This window comes from Callionymus lyra, chromosome 6 (genome assembly GCF_982586985.1).
Source record: "Callionymus lyra chromosome 6, fCalLyr1.hap1.1, whole genome shotgun sequence".
NCBI lineage: Eukaryota > Metazoa > Chordata > Actinopteri > Syngnathiformes > Callionymidae > Callionymus > Callionymus lyra.
In genome coordinates this window covers 32883877-32908457 of record NC_141823.1, presented here as the reverse complement: position 1 = coordinate 32908457, position 24581 = coordinate 32883877, and the positions used below count along the sequence as shown (strand labels likewise).

Sequence of the window (24581 nt, the reverse complement as noted above, 5' to 3'; positions counted from 1 at the left end):
AAACTGCTTCCCTCTAGCGGCTATCGTTCTGCACTGCATTCTCATCTCCGATCATTTCGTAGTCTCGGTATTATTTGTATTGTTGTCGTTATTATTATTTATTATTTATTATTATTATTATTATTATTATTATTATTATTATTATTCTTATTATTGTTATTATTATTATTATTAGTAGTAGTAGTAGTAGTCGTATTATTATTATTATTAGTAGTAGTAGTAGTAGTATACTGTAGTAGTATCATATATTATAGTAGTAGCTATAAGTTGTTTTTTATTATTACAATCAATAGATAGTCAGAACCAGAATCAGCAAATCACATAGCAGAAGAATGTCAATGACCTGTTCAAAGGGAGTTTTTCCTCACTACTGTTGCAAAATGCTTGCTCGCTGTTACACGTTGGGACCTGTTTTTAATTTTGTCTTGCAAAATGTTATAATATGAATTTCTACTTTAAATAGAATATAGTTTAATTTAATTATCTTTGTCTACGTACATTTGGATTGACCTCAACTCAAAGAAGTTGCCTGCTCTGGAATGTAGTATTCAGGATAAGACCGAAGAAGAAGATTCATAGCCGAAGATCACCTTGAACAATAAGAGATGATAACTTGGCCCTTGACTGTCTTGTGGATTGCCTATTTTACTTAGAGGCCTACACGCGTTTTCCTATTAAAATGATGACTTGAGTTAAGAAGCAATGGAAAGACGTGCATTCACACCATCCAGCTGCACTGGTTGTCAAGCGTCAATTTTGAGACAGGTAAGTGCATATATTAAGAAGACTTATATTTAAGAAGACTTGTGGAAAGCATATTTTCTAATGTAAATATTTCAGTTAAAAGAGAGTTTTGTACAAACAGACGCATACTAGTGATTACAATATAGGTCCAAGAACAATTTTAGAGACACTCGAGACATACGCTGCCCTTTATTAAAAAGGGGCTCAATGTGAAAATAAAATGTTTAAAACTATTAGGGAAATAATCATAATAAATACACACAAAATTGAGAAAAGTGTGTTATTATAATAAAATACATTTAAGTGGAGGTGTTGAACAGATTTTAAAACGTATAAAATGAACACAACATTTCGATTTCTTGGCTTCATCCAGGCGTCGTTGACAGTCAGTGGTACTTGCTATGGGGGGAAAATCCGAGCTTCCACAAACACAGCACCGCCTGGCAGCGCCCCCTGTTCCGCCTGAGAGCAGTTCACACTGATGACGTCACTCGAAGAGTTGTCATGGCGTCTGTGGGAGCGAAGCTGCTGCTGCAACTGAGCTAAAATCTGACGACAGGCTTCATCGCGAAATGGAGAATAATGCAAACCTTCGCCGAGACACTGACGGGGGCCCTTTGTGTGCCACGATCGAGGGAGAGGCGGGCGATGGTGCTGTTGTCGGCGGAGAGAGAGCGGCGGACAAATGCAAGAGCAGCGAGGCTGCCCTCAGCACTTCGGTGGACGGTACTTGTAACAACACCATGGTGGATGTTGTCCTAAATGTCATCCCTCACGCTGGGAAGTTGGACGTTCCAGAAGTGAGCGAGAAGCCTGCGCCGCCAGAGAGTGAAGGAGCCAGCGGGTCGAGCGGGTGGAGCGCGGATGGGATCAGTAACGGGATGGCTGTGGCTGCGGGAGATACGGAGGGTGGCGCCTCAAAGTTAGTCAACAACACATCTCCCGCCGGGGACCGCGCAGGTGTCGACGGCTCTGCGGGGAAACAAAGTGGCTCGGCTAAACTTGCCAAGCCCACCAACCTGTGTCCGGACGCGGCGACCCAAGCCCAGTCCCGCGAACAGACCCCGTCGGAAGCACCGCCGAGTGGGAGTGACCCGGATCCCAGCCTCGGTGGAGAGTCTCGTAGCCTTGAGTCACTGGAGTCTTTTTCCAACCTTAACTCGTGCCCTAGTTCCGATCTGAACAGCGAGGGTCTGGAGGACCGGGGGCTAGCTCTGGCTCTGCAGAGCGAGTACGAGGTGGATGGAGCCAAGGCAGCCAGCAGCAAGGACCGGGCCGGACAGTCCATCTACCACATCAAGTGGATCAAGTGGAGGGAGGAGAATACACCCATCATCACCCAGAACGAGAACGGCCCTTGTCCGCTTCTGGCTATTATGAATGTTCTTTTGCTGGCATGGAAGGTAAAGGCCCAGAAAAAAATGTGATGTTTGTTATGAAGTTGTGTATCTAGACATGCTTTTGATACCCTAGTCTCTAACATATGGAGCTAATTGATCAATAATATGATAAATAATAACACAATTGTAAATTTCCATTCTCTGAGCAATCAACAATAAAAACCTACAGCTGCATTCCGATTAACCAAGCCTGGAAACAAACTGTATAGTTTCCAGACCAGTGTTTTTCTGACAGTGGGTGTGGTCAACAAACATTTGAACATTTTAGTTGAGAAGTTGTTTCTGAAATCATTTTAGAGAAGCAGCAGAAATTTGATATTTCCGGTTGAGTGTTAAATGTCCTACTGACTCCAAATATACACAATTCAGTCAACACCATGGACCTATCATAATCACGTAGCAATCTCAAGTAGGACAGAACCTTCCATTGGGTCAAAGTTCATTTCTAGAAATTTCACTTCATTAATTTAGGGTTTCATTTAAAATATATATTTTTTCAGTGTTTCTTATATCTGTACATTACCAGAATGGGATCTCATACTCTTCTGACTAAAAAGCTATTTGACATGTCCCTCAACTCCTTCTTGCAGGTTAAGATTCCTCCAATGATGGAAATCATTACAGTGGAGCAACTAATGGAATATCTTGGTGAGTGCTGCTTTCAAAGATATGATGCCAGATCAATACTAATGTGGGGGCTTGATTAAATTAGATATTTCAATTTGATATGTTGAGTAGATCTACTAGCATCGTGCTCATCGCTTCACTGATGACTCTACCCGAAGGTGTCCGGTGGAATATTTGGAGATTAAATCTTGTTTACCCCAACCACACCTGTGCTCGGTCAAATGTCAGGGTTTGTCACTGTGAGTAACTAATCCCAGAAGTCTCCAGCAACAATGTATAAACAACGTGGAAGACACCCAAGGAGGAGTAAAGCCCATTATTATGTCATAATGGAATCTGCTCTCATAACCTCTTGTTTGCTGATATTTCAGACAAGGGAGAACTATAAGTGATCAAACATTAAAGCATCTTAACTAAAACTTTAATGAAACTAATAAACTATTCTTGAGTTCATTATTATTATTAATTCAAAGAAACACAGTATACACCTTGTTATGAAGCATTAACCCTGTAATGTCTGGGTAAAGGAAACCTGAAAAGACCCAAAACAAATGCCTCAAACACATTTTTTTTCAGTCCTTTGGGTCAGCTTGACCCTGAGATGCCCCAAGGGTTAAGAAAGGTTGTTTTTTTTTGTTATCTTAATCTTTGCTCAGTAAGGTGCAGAATAACTTAATTTGCCTTTGTTTACTGTTTTGTTTTGTTGTATTACATTACAATACAATATAACTTCTCAATATTTCATAGTTTACAAACAGCATTGCAGTGAACATTTTCATCTAATGTTGTCTTGTGTAACCTTAAATATGAACCCACCCTCTTGCTGTCTATCCAGTTAAGCATATTAAAGCCAGTTCCTTGCTCATAAAAGTTTGATCTCCTCACACTTGTATTCCAGTAAATATGTTAAATGCATTCAAATACTTGAGGCCAAACGTATCTTTTAACACTTTGGAGGAAATATCGTTGGTATGAATTAGCACGCACTGTTGCCAGCCATGATCCCAAAATGATTACAAGGAAGGAAAATCCATTCCCCATACAGCACAGTTGAAATTATTTAGCAGTGTGCTTTTCCCCTCCAGTACTAGAAATGGAGCTGCTCCAGTAGCTGCTGGCAAACTTTTAAAAATAACTGAAAGGTTTTCATAATTACACACTGAAAGCACAATAATCATGTATGTGGCTGTCAGTCGGAGACTCAGTGAGTTTTGTCCTCGCTGGTGTTCCAGCTGCAGATATAGGCAGACACTTGGTGTAAAGTTGAGTGAGTTCACACTTTTCTTCTCCCTCCCTAGACCTTGTGGAGCAGAACAAGCTGACTATGCTTCTGATGGAAAATCCAGATTTGGACAAAAGTCCTCTTTGTGAAATGGATTAAAGTAGATATTATTTAGTGACTAATAAACTGATGTGGATGTAAACAAAAGTGTCTGCTGATTTAATTATTTGACTACTCAGTTTTGATTGAAATAGTAAAACTCAATATTTCCTCAAGCCATTACATATACATCAGTGCTTAGTCATTTTTTATTGTTTTCTCTTTTGTGGAGCTGTTTCATAAATGACACAAGGAAACATGTCATATTTATGGTCAAAAGTATTAACAAATCCTTGTTTACACCCACACCCCCATATGTGTATTTGCACAACCTTATATAAAAATCAAGTATTAATTTATGATTATGAAATAATTGTATTATTATTATTATTATTATTATTATTATTGTTGATTAAATGTTGTTTAAATGGTTCTCTCTCTTACATCTCACTTTGAAAAGTCTTGCAACTTCATTAAGCATATTACTGGTTTGATTTTGTTTTTTAGCCATATGTCCTCCTGACCTGCACTAAAGAAATGGTCTGATCCCAGAAGCTATACTGCGGGTAAAAATAGATGTTTACACACACACTGACCTCTATTTTTATGACTTCCTGCAGGAGACTACATTTTGGAAACCAAACCAAAAGAGATATCAGAAACCCAGAGACTAAATTATGAGCAGGTAAGGTCTGTTTTTGAATAATTGAAATCGTCTCTCTCTACACAATATTGATGGTTGTATTCATGCTATATACAGTATTAAGGGACTTTTTCATAACCTGTTTTCTTTTTTGTCGAAGCACAACTGTCCAATATTGACGTACATTCAGGAGGCAGCTGTGATGCAATATGGATGAAAGGAATATTGAATTTAAATGCATTGAATATATCAATTGGGTCTACCTAAAGAACTACCCGGGTCTCAAGTGTCAGATTATATTGTTTCACATAGCCTGTAATGCACAGGGATTCATGGGTGGGTTCAGCTCCAGGCTATCACTGAAGTTGTGTGTGTGTGTGTGTACGTGTGTGTACGGCTATAAAAGCACTTTGAGATTCAGCTTTAACCTCAGAGCTTCCTCCTCTCTCCAGCTCCTGCTCATGGTGTGATAGCTGCCCTGCTTTTTCTTTTCCTGTGTGGGAGGAAAGAACATCTGTGAATAATTTGAAAATACACTTGTCCCTTTTTAGAATGAGGAAAATAGAATGACCATACTGTATGTGTGTGTGTGTGTAGTATCTTGAAAACACATTAAACAAAGCTCACAATTACAGTAACGTTTAAAAGCAGACTTGTACTTCAAGGTGGTGCTTTCATTCCTAATCTGTCTGAAGATGGTTGTTGTGTGTTGGTGATGAACAATAAGTCCCACTTATTTGGTAATAGTTCAACAATAACATAACAGTAACGTTGTTTCGCCTTTTGTTAAATTATGAAAAAATTGTCGGTCACTGTGAGATTAAAATAGAAGAAGTAGCAAAGCTCTTAATGATTGTTAAATATTTACGCTGCAGAGCTGTAGAAGTGAGTGCGGTTTTGCAGACTGATCCACTAAGCTGTTCATTTTCCTGGCATTTTACAAATGGTTCTGGTCCCACCACAGAAAGTGAAGAATATTTAATCTGATTATTTTAGTTGCTTTTATCCATCCAGCTATATAAAGAGTGTTCCTTGACAAACCATCAGTTGTTGTTTCTCTAAATTTACAGAAGCATACCCCAATACCTCAATGGGTTTAGACTAGGGAGTGGCACCAATACTCGGAAGCATAATGGCACATATTTTAGTGGTTAGTTTAGTTCTGGTTTCCCAACAAGAATCTTCATCCTCCAAACATGCACTCAACTTAGCCCCAAAATGATACTGTCAGAACAAACACAGACAAAGTGCATTGCAATGGAAATGTTGCTTTTATTTTCCTTAAAAAGTATGTGTACAAGTAAGTGCTTGATCATCATTGTTGCTAGCCAGTTAGCAAACAAGAGAGCCACAATCCTAGACTTGTAAGAATTGATGTCCTGTATGTTGTCATTCAGTGGCTGGTAAACTTGTTGACTTTCATAGCCACAGGCGATAACACATGCACACAGTAAGATGTTAGAATCAAGCTTGTTTTTAGGTAAGCAGTGTTGACCCTGTGGCAGGAATATCGAATATATGATGATCATGATGATGATAATGGCATGGATGACAATAATGAAGGCGATGATAATTATGATGATGAAGAAGATGATGATGGCATAGTTGACAATAATAATAATAATGATGATGATGATGGCATAGTTGACACTAATAATGATGATGATGGCATGGATGACGGTAATGAAAATTATTCTATAAACACAAGTTCTCATTCGTCAAGGTCATGGATGTCCAGGGGGTTTCAAACAGCTCTTCTGAGGGAATACCATGGTTGTCTTAGAGCTGTGGCTTCCACCCAAGTGGACATGAATGGAAAGAAAACACCAGGAAAGTCTTCCACCAAAAACACTTTACACTGTAAAATTATTAATAATAATAACAACAATGCTAGCCAATAAAAAGTTAATCATTTTTATTTCCAAGTGATTAAACATGATTTTTATACACATACGTGTTTCCTAAATCTGAACAACCCAAGTTATTTCATATAACGCCCAAAAAGAGTAGATTCAGAGTATAAGATGAAGAGTGAGTTTTGGTATTTCAACAGGAAGTATACAAATGAATGGGCTTCATGTCCAACAATAAGAGAGGTTCAGTGAAGACGTCTATGTAGAAAATGTGAAGGACTCAACGATAGAAAATATTTAGTCTGACCCATGTCTTCGCCTCCATTTCAAAGTTAGTCCTCTTGTGATGGTTTCCTATTTTGCTCTCAAAAATTCCTGAATTCTCATCTGCACATGTCTTTGGGAAATTGGATGGATGGATGGATGGATGGATTGATAGATACAACTTGATTTGTCCCTTGTGAAGGCTCCTTTGGGAAATAAAAAACTCTTGTAGTTATTGTTGTATGTTGAAATTGAATCATTGAAGTAGCTCGGAGTGAGTGCTGTTGGATGATTACGGTGCTCATCTCCAGCAGGGGGCTGAGAGTGAGGAGAAGTGATTTATTACTCCGCTCAGCTTATCCAGCCATCACTGATGCTCACAAGTGATCTAATCCCCTCGCCTGGGCGGCTTTACACCTCCGCTCTCCACACCAGTGGATGTACTCACTTACTTTTTACCAGGTGTGAAGCTAAAATGTTTTTACAGTGATAATGTATATGAATAAATAAAGTATATAGATTCAGTATTATTCCATCTGGTAGACCCATGACCTCTTGGAATCTAAACAATATGTACCAGGTAGGTACATACTGAACTTCTGGTCTATTAAAAATCAGATCAACGAAATACACTGGTGCTTCACTTGACATTCAAAATGAATGTACTGCAGTGGATAAGTAATGTATAAATGCTAACACTGCTCTTGTAAATGACTGAGCTTTGTCGCTCACCTCATTTCTAGTCTAAATTCAATTGTAGTCATTAAAAAAGAGCTGAACTGAGTCGGGGCTCAGCTGCGGGGCTCATCTTGATCTCTAGATTGTAAGGCAGCAGGACTGAGCTGCCAGCTGCGAGACGCTGCTCAGAGCTGGATGCAGGAATGATTATCTTTCATTCTGTCTACCCTCAGGTGTGAGGGAGCATGTGACAACCTCAGCAGAGCCCAACCGGTATCTTTGAAATGAGGCCGATGCCGTGCTTAAACGACAAGGCAAATGCATGAGGGCTTTGAAAGAAGACTTCTTATTATCCGGAGTGAGAGTGCTACATGTCACTGTCATGACTTTTTTTTTTTAAATACGTGTTGAATGTTTGTATTGTAGACTGAACATTTAATCAGGGAAAATGCCAGATGGAGGTGGCTCAGAGATACAGGAAAACGTTAATAAAGAAAAGAGTTTTAGTGTCAAGATTCGACCATAAAACAATATTTTCACCCCCTACCACAGAGTCTCAATTGACCTTCAGCTACTACTTAACTAAGTCTTGGTTTTGAACCACCGATGTCATCAAATGATTGACCCTAATAGTTTGGAGTAAATGAACTATTCTTCATTTTGAATTGTGTCTCCGTCTATTCAGACTCTGCCTCAAAGATGTTGTATTGTATATTACGTTGTGTAAGATTCTGACAAATGGTACCAGAACTGGGATGGTGCCCTCAAGATCGTTTTTTCACAAAAAAGGACACAGTATCTTTTCTGATTTACTGAAAGTACTTCGCCATGATTTTGTCTCGTGGTGTCGCTGGGTCATCCAGACAAAGTTCAAATCATAGCTAGAGAAATTCCGCCTTGGCTGTTCAGGATGAAAACGATTATCACAGAAAATATAATAATCATCAAAATGTTTCCTTTAGTCATGATAGCTTTTATAGCTAACTATAGCTTCATTAATCTTTGTCTGCGTAATAGGTTTTGTCATACACAACTTCTCAGATGTTTATTTGCTTTCATGTTTTCTTTTTGCATATTTTTGATGACTTTCTTGGACGTTTATCCCTCTTTTGCCTCGTCTGTTACATTTCTGCCTATTGATTATATCACGTCTGGACCAACATTCGACGTGTTAGACGTGCTTCTGTTAATCATATTTGAATTTTAATAAAATATTCAATAACATCAGCTAGTGTTGATTAATTGGCTTATGCAATATTGAAGGGAATACACAGTTTAATATACACATCTATGCAGGAATGTGAAGTTCAAACATTTGTATTGATTTAGAAGCTGTAATGAATGTAACGTTTCCTTTTTTTTTAAAATACTTTGTTGTTGCTGTTTTGACTGTTCAAATACTGGTGGAAGATTTCAAAATAAAAGTCCAAGGCTCAGCCAGCGTGTTTAAACCCTCCAGTCGACATCAAGTGAATGATGGCTGGTTTCCCCGTGACTTCCTACAGGTGGATCGACGAGGAGCTGAACAAAGCCTGCAGACACGGCTGTAAACATGAGGGAACTGGTTTGTTATGTAGATGCTATGAAGCAAGAGTGCAGGATGCAGAGTCATTGTTGCTGATGAAACTAGAGTTTGTGTGGAAATATATTTCCTTTCAAGTCATTGTTTCATACAAAAACTGACCACTTCATAACAACTATGTTGACTTGCAGAACATGAGCGACGCGATGGCGATACTGCACAAGCTACAAACTGGCCTGGACGTCAATGTGAAGTTCACTGGGGTGCGTGTGTTTGAATACACCCCAGAATGCATTGTGTTTGACCTGCTGGATATCCCTCTCTACCACGGATGGCTAGTTGACCCCCAGGTAAACTGAAGTACTACAAACATGCTTGTTCACAGTGACAGGATCTTAATCTGACATTCATTTAAGCCATTACATAGCTCTTGTGTGTGATGGAGAGAAATGCATTATATAAACTACACTTGTTGTTTTTCTTTAAATATGATCCCTTATTTATTTATTATTTTTAAGAAGAAGATAACTGAATTGGTCGTGGACGTGAGAACACCATTATTGGTCGTCTCTTGCGGTTCTGCAGAATGTTCTTTCCACGTTTGAAATCTTTGTTTCCAGATGCAGGACATTGTCAAGGCAGTGGGCAACTGCAGCTACAACCAGCTGGTGGAGAAGATCATTTCCTGCAAACAGTCGGACAGCAGCGAGCTCACAGGGGAAGGTCATTGCTCTTGTTTTCATTCTTTCTACTTTTCATATAACGGTTGTTTTTCAAGTGCTTCCAGTGAGTGAATCCGATGTCCTTCTGTAGCTCACACAAATAAGCAGTCCAAATTCGCCATTTGTGAACGATGCTTTATTGATTAACCAAAGTGAGGCTAGATGTTGTCCACACAGTCAAATCTTAAACTGTGATGATTGCTTGCTTAAAAATATATGCTAATGAATATTTACATGTTTCTCTGTTTTTATTCAACATTTCACATACTAAAACACAAAAAAAAACATCCGCTAGTTTTGTAGTTTTTTTAATTATTTTCTTTTAAATATTTGTCTTCTTCTGTGCTGAAATACTAATTTACCACTGCTTTGCTCAGTGTTTCGAAGCTCTTTCTGATCAAATCAGAAAGTTGCAATATTACTTAGACTGATCATGCTGAGGAACATGATGACAACCGTACAAGAAAGATGTTCTTTGCTAATGACATTAGCATCAGTGTTTGGCCACAAAATGTTCTAGATAGGTTTAGTTGTGTCGATAAAGATGTAACTGTGTCTGTCATCCTTTCATCCCTGCAGGTCTGGTAGCAGAGCAGTTTCTGAGCAGCACTGCCACGCAGCTGACGTACCACGGTTTATGTGAACTCACCTCCACTGTGCAGGAGGGAGAACTCTGTGTCTTCTTCAGGAATAACCACTTCAGCACCATGATTAAATACAAGGTAAAGAGCCACGTAATTATCTGGAGTGCTTTGACTTGATCCAAACAGTGTCTTCTTACTGGACCTTCTCAGTCCCCTGCACTAGAGGAAGTTCTCTGTTCTGGGTTGTGTGATACGATGTGATGAGGACGTCATCCGTGAATGTTTTCAGGGCCAGCTGTATCTCTTGGTGACCGACCAAGGCTTTTTGACCGAAGACAAAATAGTTTGGGAGAGTCTTCACAATGTTGACGGAGACGGGAATTTCTGTGACTCAGAATTTCGGTTAAGGCCCCCATCTGATCCAGAAACGGTGTACAGAGGACAGCAGGATCAAATAGACCAGGTCGGTGGATTTCGCAGGTTTCAGGGCATGTTTGAGTCTGATTGTGGAAATTCTCAGTTTAATAAATAAAAGATAAATGTATTATTTTTAGTTAATTTAATTTCTTGTGTCATTTTATACTGACACATATAAATATATTTCCTGTTAAAAAGTCTGACAGCTAACATGGTGAATGGTCATTCAAACACAGCAGAGGCTGGTAAACAATAGATGTGTGATAACGTACAACGAAGACCTAAAATACTCTCCTGTGCGATGCTTGCCTGCTTCCTGAATAATTCAGGAGGTTTTTGTGTTCTGGGCAATTTTCACAGCTGCCTGATCTTTGAGTGAACAGGTTGAAATAAAGAGCTTCATGACAAATGAACAGCTGCTGTCATACTCAAGCCGCTACACAAAGATTATGTAACACTGTGGAGTTATTAATATTCAATTTTCTTGCTTCATAACGGCTGTTTATCTCCACCTTTATTTTATCTTTCAAAATTAAAATAAAAAAAACACGAGAATGAAACTGTGTTCTCACATGTATAAGTGCATTTTTTTTGCAAGGATCCAAGTTATTTATTTTTCTTGAACTATTATTGGCAACATTAAAACACATGTGAACAAAACTTAATATTCAACTCAGAAATCTGCATCTTGCTGTTTTGGTCTGTGCCGTGTTTCATCATTATGGGCCTCAAATTAACCTTTGATTCTGTTTCATTAGACTGAACAAAAGTGTTTGTTGATTTGGTCCAGGACTACCTGATGGCGCTGTCGCTGCAGCAGGAGCAGCAGAGTCAGGATGTCCAGTGGGAGCAGCTTCCAGAGGGCATGAGCGATATGGAACTGGCAAAGAAGCTCCAGGAAGAGGAGGACCGACGAGCGTCCCAATACTACCAGGAGCAGGAGCAGGCGGCAGCTGCAGTGGCTGCACAGGTGAGTGACATCATTGGATTCACTTCTGCTTCATGTTCTGTGCCGCACTTCAACAAAAGGCAAATGATTGACAGAATATTCAGGTTGTTTGAAAGTTGGTCTTCCTGAACAACATAAATGGAACAATATTATCAGTTATTTCAACACAGCAGCCATTTGATACAGCTGCTCACAACTGTCTTTTATGAAGCCACAAGCATGTGTTGTCCTATGATACAGGAAAGTACATATTGTTGTATAAACGGTGCACAGAAGTGAGGTTTACTAGTTGACTCCTTACTTTTTTAAACTCACAAACTGAGAGTCAACTGTACATTTTGTTCCAGGGTCAACCGGAGCCTGCCGCTGGGTACGAGGCCGGCCAGGGAGGAGCTGGAGGAGCAGCGTCTGGCTCCAGTGCGGCAGCCGCCAACGCCACGCCGAGCCCGGGAAAACAGTCCTCTAGCGGGGATAAGAAGGCGAAGAAAGAATCAAAGGATAAAGACAAATGTGTCATTTTGTAACATACGGCCGTCTGCGCGAGTGTTTTATGTGTTATCTGTGAGAAAATTGGACAGAAAAGAAGAAGGGAAGTCCTTAGGGAGGGATGCAAAGATCTGCTGTTCCCAAACCACTGGTGCCTGCTATGCTCTATCCTCAGTGGAACCTGGACATCGGAGGAAGGGATGCGACAACTACCCTTATCTTCGACAAATTGACAAACTTTGTTACAAGTTGCACAGTGACATGGAGAAGAAGGTTTTATAGCAAAGGAGAATCAACATGAAGGTCGCACACTCGCCATGTTTCTTTTCATTTTTATTTTGTACGATTGTTTTGTAACCGTCAACAGAAGGTGTTTCTTTTGTTTTGTAGCATTGTTTGATGCCAAGAGTCACTTTTTTACCCATCATCCCTTTTCTAAAAGGGATTTGTGTCCTTCATTGCCAGACACGCGTTACGTCTCATTAGCTGTATAACCTCTGAAGCACGACGACCCTGCACTCCAACTGGAGGGAGATGTAATGCCAGATACTGTTGGTTTGTAAATGAGTCACATGATGTGACCAGCTCAGATTTGCCTTACCAGAGATGTGTGCTGTTCAGTTAGTTAAGACTGAATGTTGTCTTCTTCTGTGTCTGAAATACTAATTTACCACTGCTATGGACTTAAGCAACATTTATTGTATTTTTCTATGCATCTGTTACCTCCACCCAACAGGGGGCGCCCCATTAGCTTGATACAAATGTTTTCTTTGACTGGTTGTTCCCCTGATGGGATTGCAGTTCTCCATTTTAATGATTATGTTTTGCCAAATCAACCTGCCACATTTAAAGTCGTCTTCTACTCATTGCATGGGTGGCCAATCCGGTTATTGATTGAAACGGAAGCCTGCACCCATTCTGGCCATGATTTATTGTAAAGGAAAATAATTGATTTTTTACAAGACAACAGGGTAGAGCTTTTATGACAATTATTTCCTATAATTAATGTCATCTGGGGTGCAGTTTTAGGTTGTCGCCATGACACAAAAACTCCACAAACATTCACCTCAAGCATCTCAGATGTGGTTTGTGCTGACAAGTGAGGGGAAGCTCCTGTCAAACATACTTCAGCTGAGATGCATCAAAACTACAGTCTGGATCAAAGGTTTAGGTCCTTAACATCCTTTAACAGCAGCAGATTTACAGTCTCTGGTGGATGGCGATGAGCCTCAGTCCATCAACCAGGAAGGTAGTTTCTGTTCAGGGTTAGGCTAAACTAAACAACACATTCAGTGATTTTGGAATAATGGAAGTAATGTCGAGTTTTCTACTATAAAAGACAGTTGCTCAGAGTTTTTTCTTGGTCAATCCGAACAACAGACAAATTTAGACAAGTTCTGCAATATGAAGACTTGCACCATGTTCTGGAAAAAGACAGATTTCTCTTCTGATGTTGTAGATTCTGGTGTCCCAGTATCATCCCTTTATCTCCCTGACTAGTTATTTGTTTCTCTTTAACTGTTACATTGCAATTCTCCAAAGTCTCAACCATCCCCACTAATCTCCAACAATTTCCCTAACATTCAAACTAAATGCAGCCAGTGACCCTTTCAAACATTTCCTTGATTCTCGTCCTCTTTAGTATTACTCGTTGGTAATAACCATCTCCAAAGTTGTTCCTCACATCTTGGTACTGGTTGGAGTTAGCCTGTTGTCCCGTCCACATAAATGCAACAAATTGGTTCTTTGGCTTTCCATAGTGTCCAGGGGAAGGCGTCTTCACAGAGTGTTGTGTAATCTAGTTGTAGAGAACTTTTCGGGGATGGAAGCGCACAAACATCTTTCTGCTAATGTTCTCCCCACGAGGGCCACAGTCAGGCCTGTTCCTCTTACTTTGAATTGACCAAGAGATCAACGAAAGATGCAATCTAATGTTTAAAGGCAAACTTAAACTTGCTTTTAGGTCAAGTCTTAAAAAATGCTTTTCTTGGATGGATTCATTCACAACGCCATAAAACAATTTGCTTTTAAAGTAGATGTCCCAGCTGACAATCTGTTAGAGGTCACAAAACCTGTTTTTAAAGAGGTTCAGATGCACCATTGTCCTCATCTTTTTTTTAAATAAACAGTACCACTTTATTTTTTACACTAGTTACAAATATTTCAGTGATAACTGTCTGGAAAGACATTTTCATTTCCTTGTTCACTCTAAAATATGAAGCAGAGGAACTTGTGTGTCAGTTGGTGTCTTTGAAGTGGTTTTGGCCGTCAACGCTGTAACGTTTGTATTTTGACACAATGCTTGTTGGACTGGGTAGCTGTTGTAATCCTGCACTGTTCAAGTCATGTGCACTAACGGATAAGAAACATACCTCATTTTATATAAAGGACAATTGTGCAAGTTTGGCATTTTTCATTGGGTGACTGATGAATCACGTCAGTGGAAACGGCACTAAACATGCAGGTCAAATGTGGGGTCAGGTGAATTCATCTCACACAGCTGCTCTGGGTTTCAAGTTATTTAAGGCTTGCCTGGTGTGAATTGTTAATAACAGGTCCATGTTTGTTAACTTTCCATTGATAGAGAAAATAAATGAAGAAACAATCTTTCCATTTTTATCACCTCAATTTAAAGACATTTTCAGTCTAGCATCTACAGGAGAGCTCTTGGTATTTTACAGATCATTAATTTTTCTAGATATAAAAATTAAACTGTTAAATCCTTAAAATAAAAACAGCAGAAAAATGGTGTACATTTTAAAATAATTACTTAAAAATAATTCGAACAAGATAGTTCCATGTCCTTAACCGTCACGCTGGAAGAATCCAGGTTCACTACGGACCTTATTCTTTTCACCAATTCTTCGAGATAACTTTGAAGATGCACATTGGATGAGAGCCCCAACATCTCAGATAAACTGCACACAAGAGGTGTGAATGACCAATTTAATTCAGATATAAAAACCTGATAGGATTCATCTGGTGGTCTAGAATCCATTTTTTACAAAAACCCAACATGTTAAAAAAAAAAAATTAAAAAAAATGTAACACCAGTTCTACATACCATCATGTTAAATATGAAGGAAATGAAAGAGGGATCGTAGAGTCACTCAGGTGACGTGTTGTCTCCAAAGCTACAAGTAGAACAAAAACCATATGATGACCTCATTTATACAAGAGTACCAACTGTCAGCAACAACGTGCCACGTGAAACTGCTACAAATTAAGTTTGACTCGTCCTTGATTGAGGTGCTTCAATACATTTTGTTCTTATTAAAAATTCCGAGGCGTTCCTTTGAAGCTCTTGAAGCCGCCTCCGCTGGGAATGGAATTGTTGGTGATGTGGACGATTCTGCCCATTCCAGAGGAGCTGAAACATTTCAAGGAAGTTAGAGACTCGATTGAGGTTTGTGTTGAAGAAGGTTTTTACCTGGACGACGATGACATCATCCTGCGACTGTCGGAGAAGCCCCCGCTCTGTGAGCCTGACCCGCTGTGCCAGTCCTTCCTCATCCCCTGATCCCTGCCCTGACGCTCCACAACCACCTGGCGACCAGAGCTGAAGGGCTGCTGAGACAAAAGTCTTGGGTTCAATTCCATGTTTCCACTAATGAACACAGTTTTGATCTGTGCTCTAAATTATGAATTTCAGAATTAAAGAAAAATTAAGACTCCTTTATTGGTTTATGAAGATTTTAATGGTCCTCTTAAACTCGTAGTTATTTATCAGATTTGATTTTACAACATCTGGCTTAATGGATCCTAAATGTTATTTTCTTTTGAGAAAAGCCTCTTTTAGCTGGTGTGGCCAATGATCCACTACAAGGACCTCAGTACTACATAGTGTTGATACATTTTAACACAAGAAAATGACCTTTTTATGCAACTTATTTTCCCCAAGCCGTGAATGCGCCACACTCACCCACTTCTAAGGCATCTAACGTTTTTTTGGGATGGTTATACATGTTACAAGTACTTTTGATTTGTCATCAACTTTTACTCCATCTTATCTTTTCTGTCATGATGAAGACATACTCATGAAAATACTTAAGGTAAGAAAGAAACCATGGCAGGGAATTAGTCAATTGGATTTGAAACTTAGAAATACCACCATAAACCTTTTGCAGCAGGACATGCTGGTAAACTTGCCTTCATTGAGGTCATGTGACACACAGAAGGAGAAGGCCACTTAAAAATAAGCTCCTGCCATCGTGGCATTAGAACTTTCATAAACTGACAAAAAGCCTGAAACCTGAGGAATCTCTCTCAATACCAAGAAGACACTGTCTCACACAAGATTCCAGGACAAAATACAACAACGGGAAAAAGCACAAGTTCGAGGAATGCTACTACTTCGACCACAAGCTAGCACTGCTAAGCTCACAAAGGAGTGAAGGAGGACGAAGACAAGCGTTTGACGACTGGATATATACTGTATACTGGATCATTGTGACTTCCTTTATGAAGTAACAGACAGTGCAAAAACTACCGATATTGTTTTTTAATGGACATGTGCGAGTACAGTAAACGTCCTGAAACTGACCAGGTATTTCTACTTGTTCCAAGTGTTAAGCACCGTTAAAGATAACAATTACACATTACTTCTGAAGCTTTATCTTCATATTTGCATAAAATGACTTGACTGGCAATGTATTTTTTGCAGTTCAACAATATTGCATATTTCAAGTTCAAAGTCTGAACAAGACTGGTGCAATTTTAAACTTTTAACAGGATTTACTGGTCCGCATCGGGGCTACACAGAGTGGGTTTAAGAGACAGTCCCAACTGTTGGAGATGTGGAAATTGCCCTGGCACACTGGTTCATATGTTTTGGTCCTGCCCTGTTGCTCAGAAATGTTGGTCATCCATTTAGAATAACACTAAATTAGTAGTTAAAGCTGATTTCCTATTTTTGGCACGGTAATTTATATTGGGTGATTTATGTCCACTACAGGCTCTTCCAGACTCTCAGAGTGGTTGCAACCTCTTTAATGTTGGGAAAGATACTCATTGGAAAACAGAAACTCTTCTGCCACTAAAGTTATGGTTCTGAGTCGTAGCAGCCTACCAATTACTCTTAAAGACTCAACCAGTGTGAAAAGTGTAAGTGAGAAAACTACTATACGTTCATTAATAACATCCATCCTACCTGAATAATTAGACTAATTTTCCAAAATACTAACAGCGACAGTATCCTCAACATCTGCCTGCTACCATTATTATTCCCTTTAGTATATATAATGTCTTTCCATGTGTGTGTATATTTTATTTATTTGTCCATTTTCCTCAGTGTCCTTTTGTTTGTGGAAAACATTAGGCTTTGAGCCAACGTGAATCTTTTTGTTTTACTGTCCGTCATCATTATTCTCTGCAAAATCATCTTGATTGAAAATATATTGTGTAAATGCATTTAAAGGAGCAGTACTATCATTCATATTCTCCACTATTTAACAGCAACAGACCTGGCTCATCAAAGATCTTTCAGTGCTTCCATTATTGTAGCTGCTTCGCCCACGGCTGCTTGATGAGGCTCCTCTCAGTGAAGGCCCGTCTCTGCCTGAACGATCAGTATGCATCCTCATTGGTCCTCTGACACAAGAAGAGAATCAAATTATTATATTAAAAAAATATATTTCTCATCTCCATGTTCCACAGTATTTACCGTATATCTCCCTTGTTGGCGTTCAAATGGCCGTCGTTCTTCCACGCTGGCCCTCCATCTCGCGTTGTGCGGTTGTGCGACATGCGAGATATGGGTCTCGCTCCCATAGGTCGACTGTGCATTGGAGGTGGACGTCTGTCATCCCTCTCTCTGCGATCAGTATCGCCACGCATGTCATTTCGGGGAATTGGCTCTCCCCTGCGGACCGTTTCGAAGCCCTTATTGAAGCGTTCAAAGCTTGGACTGTCTCTTTGCAGAGCGGGTCGACTCTTCTTCACTTCTGGTTCGCCATCAAACCTGTTGCGTCTAAAGACCAATACATAATTAGGATTTGCATAACAAGCCACATTAAGGAGGTTCAAATATCACATCAATACTAAAAATGTAATGAATCTCATTTTGTCTTTATTTCAAGTACCTGTCAAAGGAGTTGGGCTGATCATTGGCAGGTCCAGGAAACCTGCCTCTTTCTCGAGGCTGGAAGTTTGGAAAGCGATTTTGTGGGCGGTTGAAGTTGGAGGCCTGGTTTGGCCTGTCGGGATCAGATTTCATTTTCTTGGAGCTATTCCAATATGGCTCATCCCGTCGACTGAAACGTACACACGAGTAATTAATTCATTTTCTGTTACTGAACTAGGTGACAGAAACTACAAATATCAATCTACCTGTGGTCAACATCTCTGCCTCTTTTGAGGTGGTTTCTTTTTTCTTGCTCATAGCGCAGTTGCTCTTGTTGTCTGCGGAGCTCTTCCCTTTCTCGTGCCATACGCTCAGCCTCCTTACGCCTCTCCTAATGAGCGGTTGAAAATAAGATCAAACTGGCATTTTAACAAAAGCAGCCGACATGATTAACTACCTGCTCAATGCGATATCGTTCTCGCTCCAGCTTCTCTCGCTCCAGTCTCTCTCTTTCAAGTTTTTGTCTTTCCATCTCAAGGCGGTGTCGCTCACGGAGAAGAATCTCTCGTTCTTCACGCTCCCTCAACAGACGGATGCGTTCTTGTTCAGCAAATTCACGTCGGCTTCCAGAAAAAGAGAAAACCATCAATGTTTCCTATAGTCCACATAAGGAATACTTCCATATTGCTGGCTCTTGCTAGTAGTTAAGATACTCACCTTCGGAATTCCATGGTGCGACGGAACCGTTCCAGACGAGCCTTATTTTTACGCATCCTTTGCTCTTTAATTAGTTTGAAGGGCAAAATGTTCACGTCATCCCCCTTGTCATTTAGAGGGCGCTGTTTTACATTTGTTGTCTGAAAAAACAATCATAATCATCTTTTAAAAATCATACGAAAATGTTTTATGCCAAACGATAACTTAACTACGACTTACCTTGTCAAAGTTCCCATCACCCCTTTTGGTTCTGTCTCCAACCGCTAAATTACCCGGGCTGCTGCCACCTGGACAAAACCAAGCATCGTCAGGTTGATGTCATACAAACACATAAATCACATATCTCTAAATGAAAAACCTTGGGATGAGTTTGACGATCCAGACTCAGGTTTTCCGCTTTTGGGCTCTGGTTTCTTTAATGGGTCTTTATCCACTTGATCTTTTTTGATAACTGGCTGTGATCTGTTTTTTGAAGAAACACTGCATTACCACACATACAAAAACATACAATAATTTGCATAGATTGCATCTCTCATGCAGCGTCTACTGGTGCTTGTTACTCCTGAGATGGGGACAGTAAACTAGGTCTGATCACAGTTTACACATAAATGCTGTAAGAACTGTAATTCTTCATGGTGCATGTTGACATTTAAAAACAATCCGGTGGGTCCTTTTTTTATGTTGATATTTATGAAATAGCAAAAGTTACAAGCACTTACTTGCTAGTCAGTTTCAACCCAGTGGAAATTCTCTTGTCACTTGATTTACCGGCACCTGCTTTGTTATCCCCTCGCTCGCCACTGGTGGGCTCTTTCTTGAATGGATCATTTTTGGCCTTTAAAACAAAAGAAAGGAGGTTAATTGTTGATGGTCTGCAGCCATCAAATGATTTGAAAAGACTTTTGTAAATGAGAATTCAAATAATAATTTACTCCGCTTTGTCATTAAAACCACTAAAGTCGATTCCATCAACTCACCCGTTCGACATAGATCTGCTGTCCATGAAGCTCAAAACAGTCCAGATGGGTGACACATCGAGTTACCTCAGCACTGGACGACATCGTCACCAGACCATAACACTTGGATCCTGGACTTCGAGCATTGGTAACCACCTTTGCACTTAACACCTACAAGTAAGCAAGAGTATAATTTTTTCGCTTGAAAACATGGGGAAAAAAAATTTGATTTACCTTTCCATATTTTCCAAATAAATTCTTCAGATCAGCCGCCTTGGTGTTGGATGACAGGCCGCTCACCCAGATGTTGCATGAAGAGCTGAGGTTACTGCTGCTCACACCTAATAAAAAGTATTGATTACAATTGGGTGTAAAACCTTAACATGTTAAGCTGAAAACTCATTTTCACAAGCAATATCTTACCCTTCTCATTCTTTCCATCTTTACAGTCTCGGTCCCGGGAAGAGCTGGAAGGCAAGTGTTGTAACAACAAATAATAAGCACAACGTTCAAGGAATAGTTCCTCAAAAGGGCAGATGAACACATCATTTCGGTGAAAAAGTTTTGATTTTTTTCATTACGGGAATGGGAAAACGAAATCCTGGAAGTAGATCGTGGATATGGATCAATGGTTCAAAGACTTCTGCTTTCCTGGGTGAGGTGCGTCATGTTGTCACCCAATTTAATCACCTCGACCAAAGTCATCGGTCATCTTCTGAGGTACTTTCAACTTCATGTCAAATCGTTTCAAAAAAAAAAAAAAAAAAAGAAAAAAAAAAAGCCATCAGTGGGTCTACTTCTTTTTTATGTATAACAACAGGTGGTGTAATCAGGAGAAGGCGGTTTCTGTGCTGGTAGCAACAAAGTTACAAAAAAAAGGCGTTTTCTCAGGTCCCGGTCAACAAAATTAACCAACGTTGGAAAATAAAACAATGCAGCGATTGGCAGGGTTAGGTACACCAGTGAACACTTCTCTGAAGGCAACGAAAAAAATCTCCACGCTACCCATAGTGATGTGTTCTTACTGAGCTGGACTTTTGAAGTAGTAGCAAAGAACTGACATAGAAAGACAAACCTCTTTTCTTGACCTGATGCCCCAGAAGATGGGGTGCCTTTCTTTCCCGATTCCTTTTCTTTGTCTTCTGCTTCAGCTTTTCTTGAGGCCTCTCCGCTGTCTTTCTTTGAAGAATCAGCCCAGGATCTGTCATCTCGCTTACCATCCCGGTCGTCATCTGTGTCTTCCAACTTCAAGTCATCGTCTGGTTCCATCTCAACTGTGGCCTCATGATCTTCAATTCCCTTTTCAGTCTCAGTTTCTGGAAGTTTACCATGTTTACCTGTATCCAAGAGGTCATCGCCATCAACATCAAGAGTGATGGCATCCTCGTTTTGGATTGAGACACAAAGATGATCCTCCTCTGAATCGTTAAAAGAATTCATGGCATCCAAATTGACCATCGTGTCAAGCACTGGCTCCGTGTCACCATCGATGACTGGTTCAGCGTCCTCATCTGGTTCAAGCTCAACATCAGCATCTGGTTCTTCATCCAACTCCGCGTCAACCTCTGGATCCTCCGCATCAGCTTCACCCTCTGATGAATCAGCGTCGGCTACACCGTCATCCAATTCGGGTTCAGGGTCTGCCTCAGGCTGATGGAGGCTGGTCTTGCTGGTAGCAGGCTTTGAATTTTCCCCAGAACCATCATCTGTGTCAGTAACATCTGAGGGATTCAACAGGGATAAAGATGGCAAAAACAGAGCTTTTTAACACGATGATGTGAAGTGACCTGAAAGGCAAATTAGACAGCACATTTAAGGCGTCACCACAGGAAGATACACAAAACACATCTCCATAGACATCGTTGAGCGCTTCTTCATCTCTCAACCCACATGGGAAAGTCGATCCCTTTGGCAGTGCATTTCCAGGAGCTTGCTTAATGGTTTCGTAGCTGAGGCGACGTTAGAAAAAAAGTGGATCTTTAAATATCCTTGAGATACGTGCATCTTTGAAGAGAAGGTACTTTGAGGGTGTCCACAAAATGAACCATGTCATCTGTCCATTAGAAATCTTGAAACATGTTCTGTCCATCAGATTATCTCTTCTTCATCTCTGGTTATTGCAGGGCAGTGGGTCTCTTGGGTGCCAGAAAAATAATGGTGCAGCAGTCAGCTGTTTGGTTACATAAAAAATACCTGCGGCCTCTTGATTTTTCACTTCCATGTGAATGCTTTGCATCTTTTGTGAGTACTTGACATTTCCTTGTGTCTTTCTTTTCACTCCCATAGCCTTGAGGAACTGTAGGATTGCTTCATCTTTAGAAGCATTGTTCACTCACATGTCCAGAAAATGACCAACAATTGAGGTCAATTTGCACAACTTCTTCTTCCGCGTAACCTTGAGCCGAGGCTTTGGACTTCAAATCTTTGCATTTCAGATACCCATGAAATAAAGCAGCATTCAAGCTTAAAAAATAGTTTCCCACAGCGAGAGTCCAAAAACAGGCCAGCCTAATCAGGGCATGGTGCTTTCAAGACATTAAGTCCCAGCATCTTTGCCAAAGCACAGTCGAGTCATTGAGTCTTTGTTTCTTCTTGGTGACATCATTCAAATCAGGTGCAACATGTGCCAGCTGCAAGGAAGGAGCCTAATGCAAAGAGGCATCAAAAAGCCAGTATACATACCCTTTTCAAATTCGTATTCCTCAGTGTCCTAAAAAGATAAAAGGGAAAATGTGTATACAATTAGAGGGGAAACAATTTAGACCAACAGAATCTTTTTATTTTCATTGATTTAAGAAGTGCAATTAAGGGGAGAAGTTAAAGTTAAATTACCTTTTTGTATTAGAACAATCAGCGATCAATTGTTAAATGATTTGTTTTATTCTTTGCTCCAAATCACACTATTGTAGAATGTGATATTGAATAGGAAAATCATGTAGTGTTGGCTTTGACTTAACATGTACAAGATTAAGATTGTCTTAGTAATTTAGAAGATGCTTTGCTTATTTTTTTAAACTACTTAAAATAACTCAAACACATTACGGCTCCTGTTTGTTTGTCTTTTTAATCCCATTTAGGGAGGAAATAATTATCAAGAAAAATTACCAGGGCTGAACAATATATTGATAGTGTCATAATATTGAGATTCATTACTGAAATGTCCTAAAGGCTGTGCTTTACAAAAATCGCGAAGAAGCAAGCCGCACAACAAACTTGATCCTCACCTGAAACAATACTGCGTACCACACAAAGTTTATGAATATGATGGAGAGGACGGCAAGTTCTCCGTCATACTAGGTAAATCCCAAGAATTTATTTTCTCATCCGATGCAATAACCGGTGCTATGCAATACATGTCAACGTCACAGATATTATAGACGCCATCACGTAAACCATTGCTAAAGATATGAGTAAAAGTAAAAAAGGTGAATTTATTTTGTCGTCATTTAAGAATATGAAATATTACACTGTTGTTTCTCTTTAAGGTAAGGTAAGGTAAGACTTTATTGATCCCTCAGGAGGTCTCCTTCAGGCAATTGTTTAATTTTTTTACTAGTTGTATTACATTAAAGTTATTTTTGAAGCAAAGCTGACTCAACCATTTAAATATTTTCTGGTAGAAATATGGAGATAAATGGAATTTAGTTCAACCCTTATAATAAAATGACATCAAAGATAGAATTTTGAGTAGAATACCAGAACTTTTGGGGTAGCCTTGGATGAAACATCTTCTAAGGTCGTGTCAGCTTCCGATTCAACAGTTTTTCCTGCAACGATGAAGCATAAAATTCAAAAAGTAGTTCAACACGACCAGGTAGAATCAACAGTAGCAATCTTGTGAAAGATTACCTCTCCCTTTGACACCTTTACGAGGGGAGGCATCGGTCGGTGGCTGGAGGTCAATGTAATCAGGGTCTCCACCTTCATCCTTTATGGCCTGAATAACGATAGTTTTGTAAGCAGCTTTCAATGCTCGTATTCATTTGGGAGGTATTCTGCGATGCAGGATTTGAAGAACAATGGGAAAAAATGGCAATTTCTTACACATTAATAAATGTAATTGTAGTCGCCTAATAAATACTCGTATTCCGCAAATACCCGTTATTACGATGTATTGACTTCACAGAATGAAATATGCAATCCGAATAAATTGTCACCGTAAGAGCTGACAGAAAGCCCTTGCATAAAGAGAAACTATCACGTCTAAAAAAAGCGACGACGATCAGATCGAATTATCCGGTTCAGTTGCATTCTAGCATGTGGCGTGAGACAGTTCACTACCACGCTAAAACAGAAAGAAAACGACTGTGAGTACACTCCTACTTTGTTGGATGTATGCATCGTATGTTCCATAAGATTCGAACTTCGCAAGCAAAACGTTACATGTTGAAGTTCGTGGAAAAGTGTCTCGAGTGTTAGCTAACGATAGCCGCTTAGCAATGAATGTATCGCAGTTTAGCCAGTGCCTAATAAATATTATTTCCTTAGGTTACCTGTTTTAGTCTTGAGAGTAGAACATTCTTAACCCCAGTGGTATCCAAGCCTCGTCTTTTCAGCTCTGATTTTAGATCAACGACTCTTAAATCTGCGATCTTCTTCAACTCGGTGGAAATGGCACCCGAAGCCATTTTACCTTG

General features: G+C 39.8%; 2 protein-coding genes across 3 annotated transcripts; one reads left to right on the top strand and one right to left on the bottom strand.

Moving 5' to 3' along the window:
* The first annotated feature begins 1172 nt into the window (after positions 1 to 1172).
* Positions 1173 to 14611, top strand: mindy2 (MINDY lysine 48 deubiquitinase 2). Its single transcript, XM_087792820.1, has 9 exons — positions 1173 to 2147; positions 2735 to 2792; positions 4713 to 4777; positions 9244 to 9402; positions 9673 to 9775; positions 10354 to 10496; positions 10648 to 10821; positions 11566 to 11745; positions 12072 to 14611. The coding sequence occupies exons 1-9, from the start codon at positions 1317 to 1319 to the stop codon at positions 12246 to 12248; spliced, it is 1890 nt and encodes a 629-aa protein (XP_087648946.1). The 5' UTR covers positions 1173 to 1316; the 3' UTR covers positions 12249 to 14611.
* Positions 14612 to 15142: 531 nt separating this feature from the next.
* On the bottom strand, positions 15143 to 24579 carry sltm (SAFB-like, transcription modulator). 2 transcript variants are annotated; one of them, XM_087792818.1, is made up of 19 exons: positions 24438 to 24579; positions 23794 to 23881; positions 23641 to 23711; positions 22627 to 22654; positions 21020 to 21665; positions 20368 to 20411; positions 20179 to 20285; positions 19966 to 20115; positions 19708 to 19823; positions 19347 to 19450; positions 19208 to 19275; positions 18989 to 19128; positions 18729 to 18894; positions 18538 to 18662; positions 18291 to 18461; positions 17873 to 18178; positions 17673 to 17799; positions 15641 to 15780; positions 15143 to 15580 (listed from the first exon to the last, which is right to left on the bottom strand). In XM_087792818.1, exons 1-19 carry the CDS (start codon positions 24570 to 24572, stop codon positions 15484 to 15486), a joined length of 2829 nt encoding a protein of 942 aa, XP_087648944.1. In that variant the 5' UTR covers positions 24573 to 24579; the 3' UTR covers positions 15143 to 15483. The 2 variants fall into 2 exon arrangements, with proteins under 2 accessions (XP_087648944.1, XP_087648945.1); XM_087792819.1 differs by having other exon boundaries at positions 15641 to 15777.
* Between the last annotated feature and the right edge of the window lie 2 nt (positions 24580 to 24581).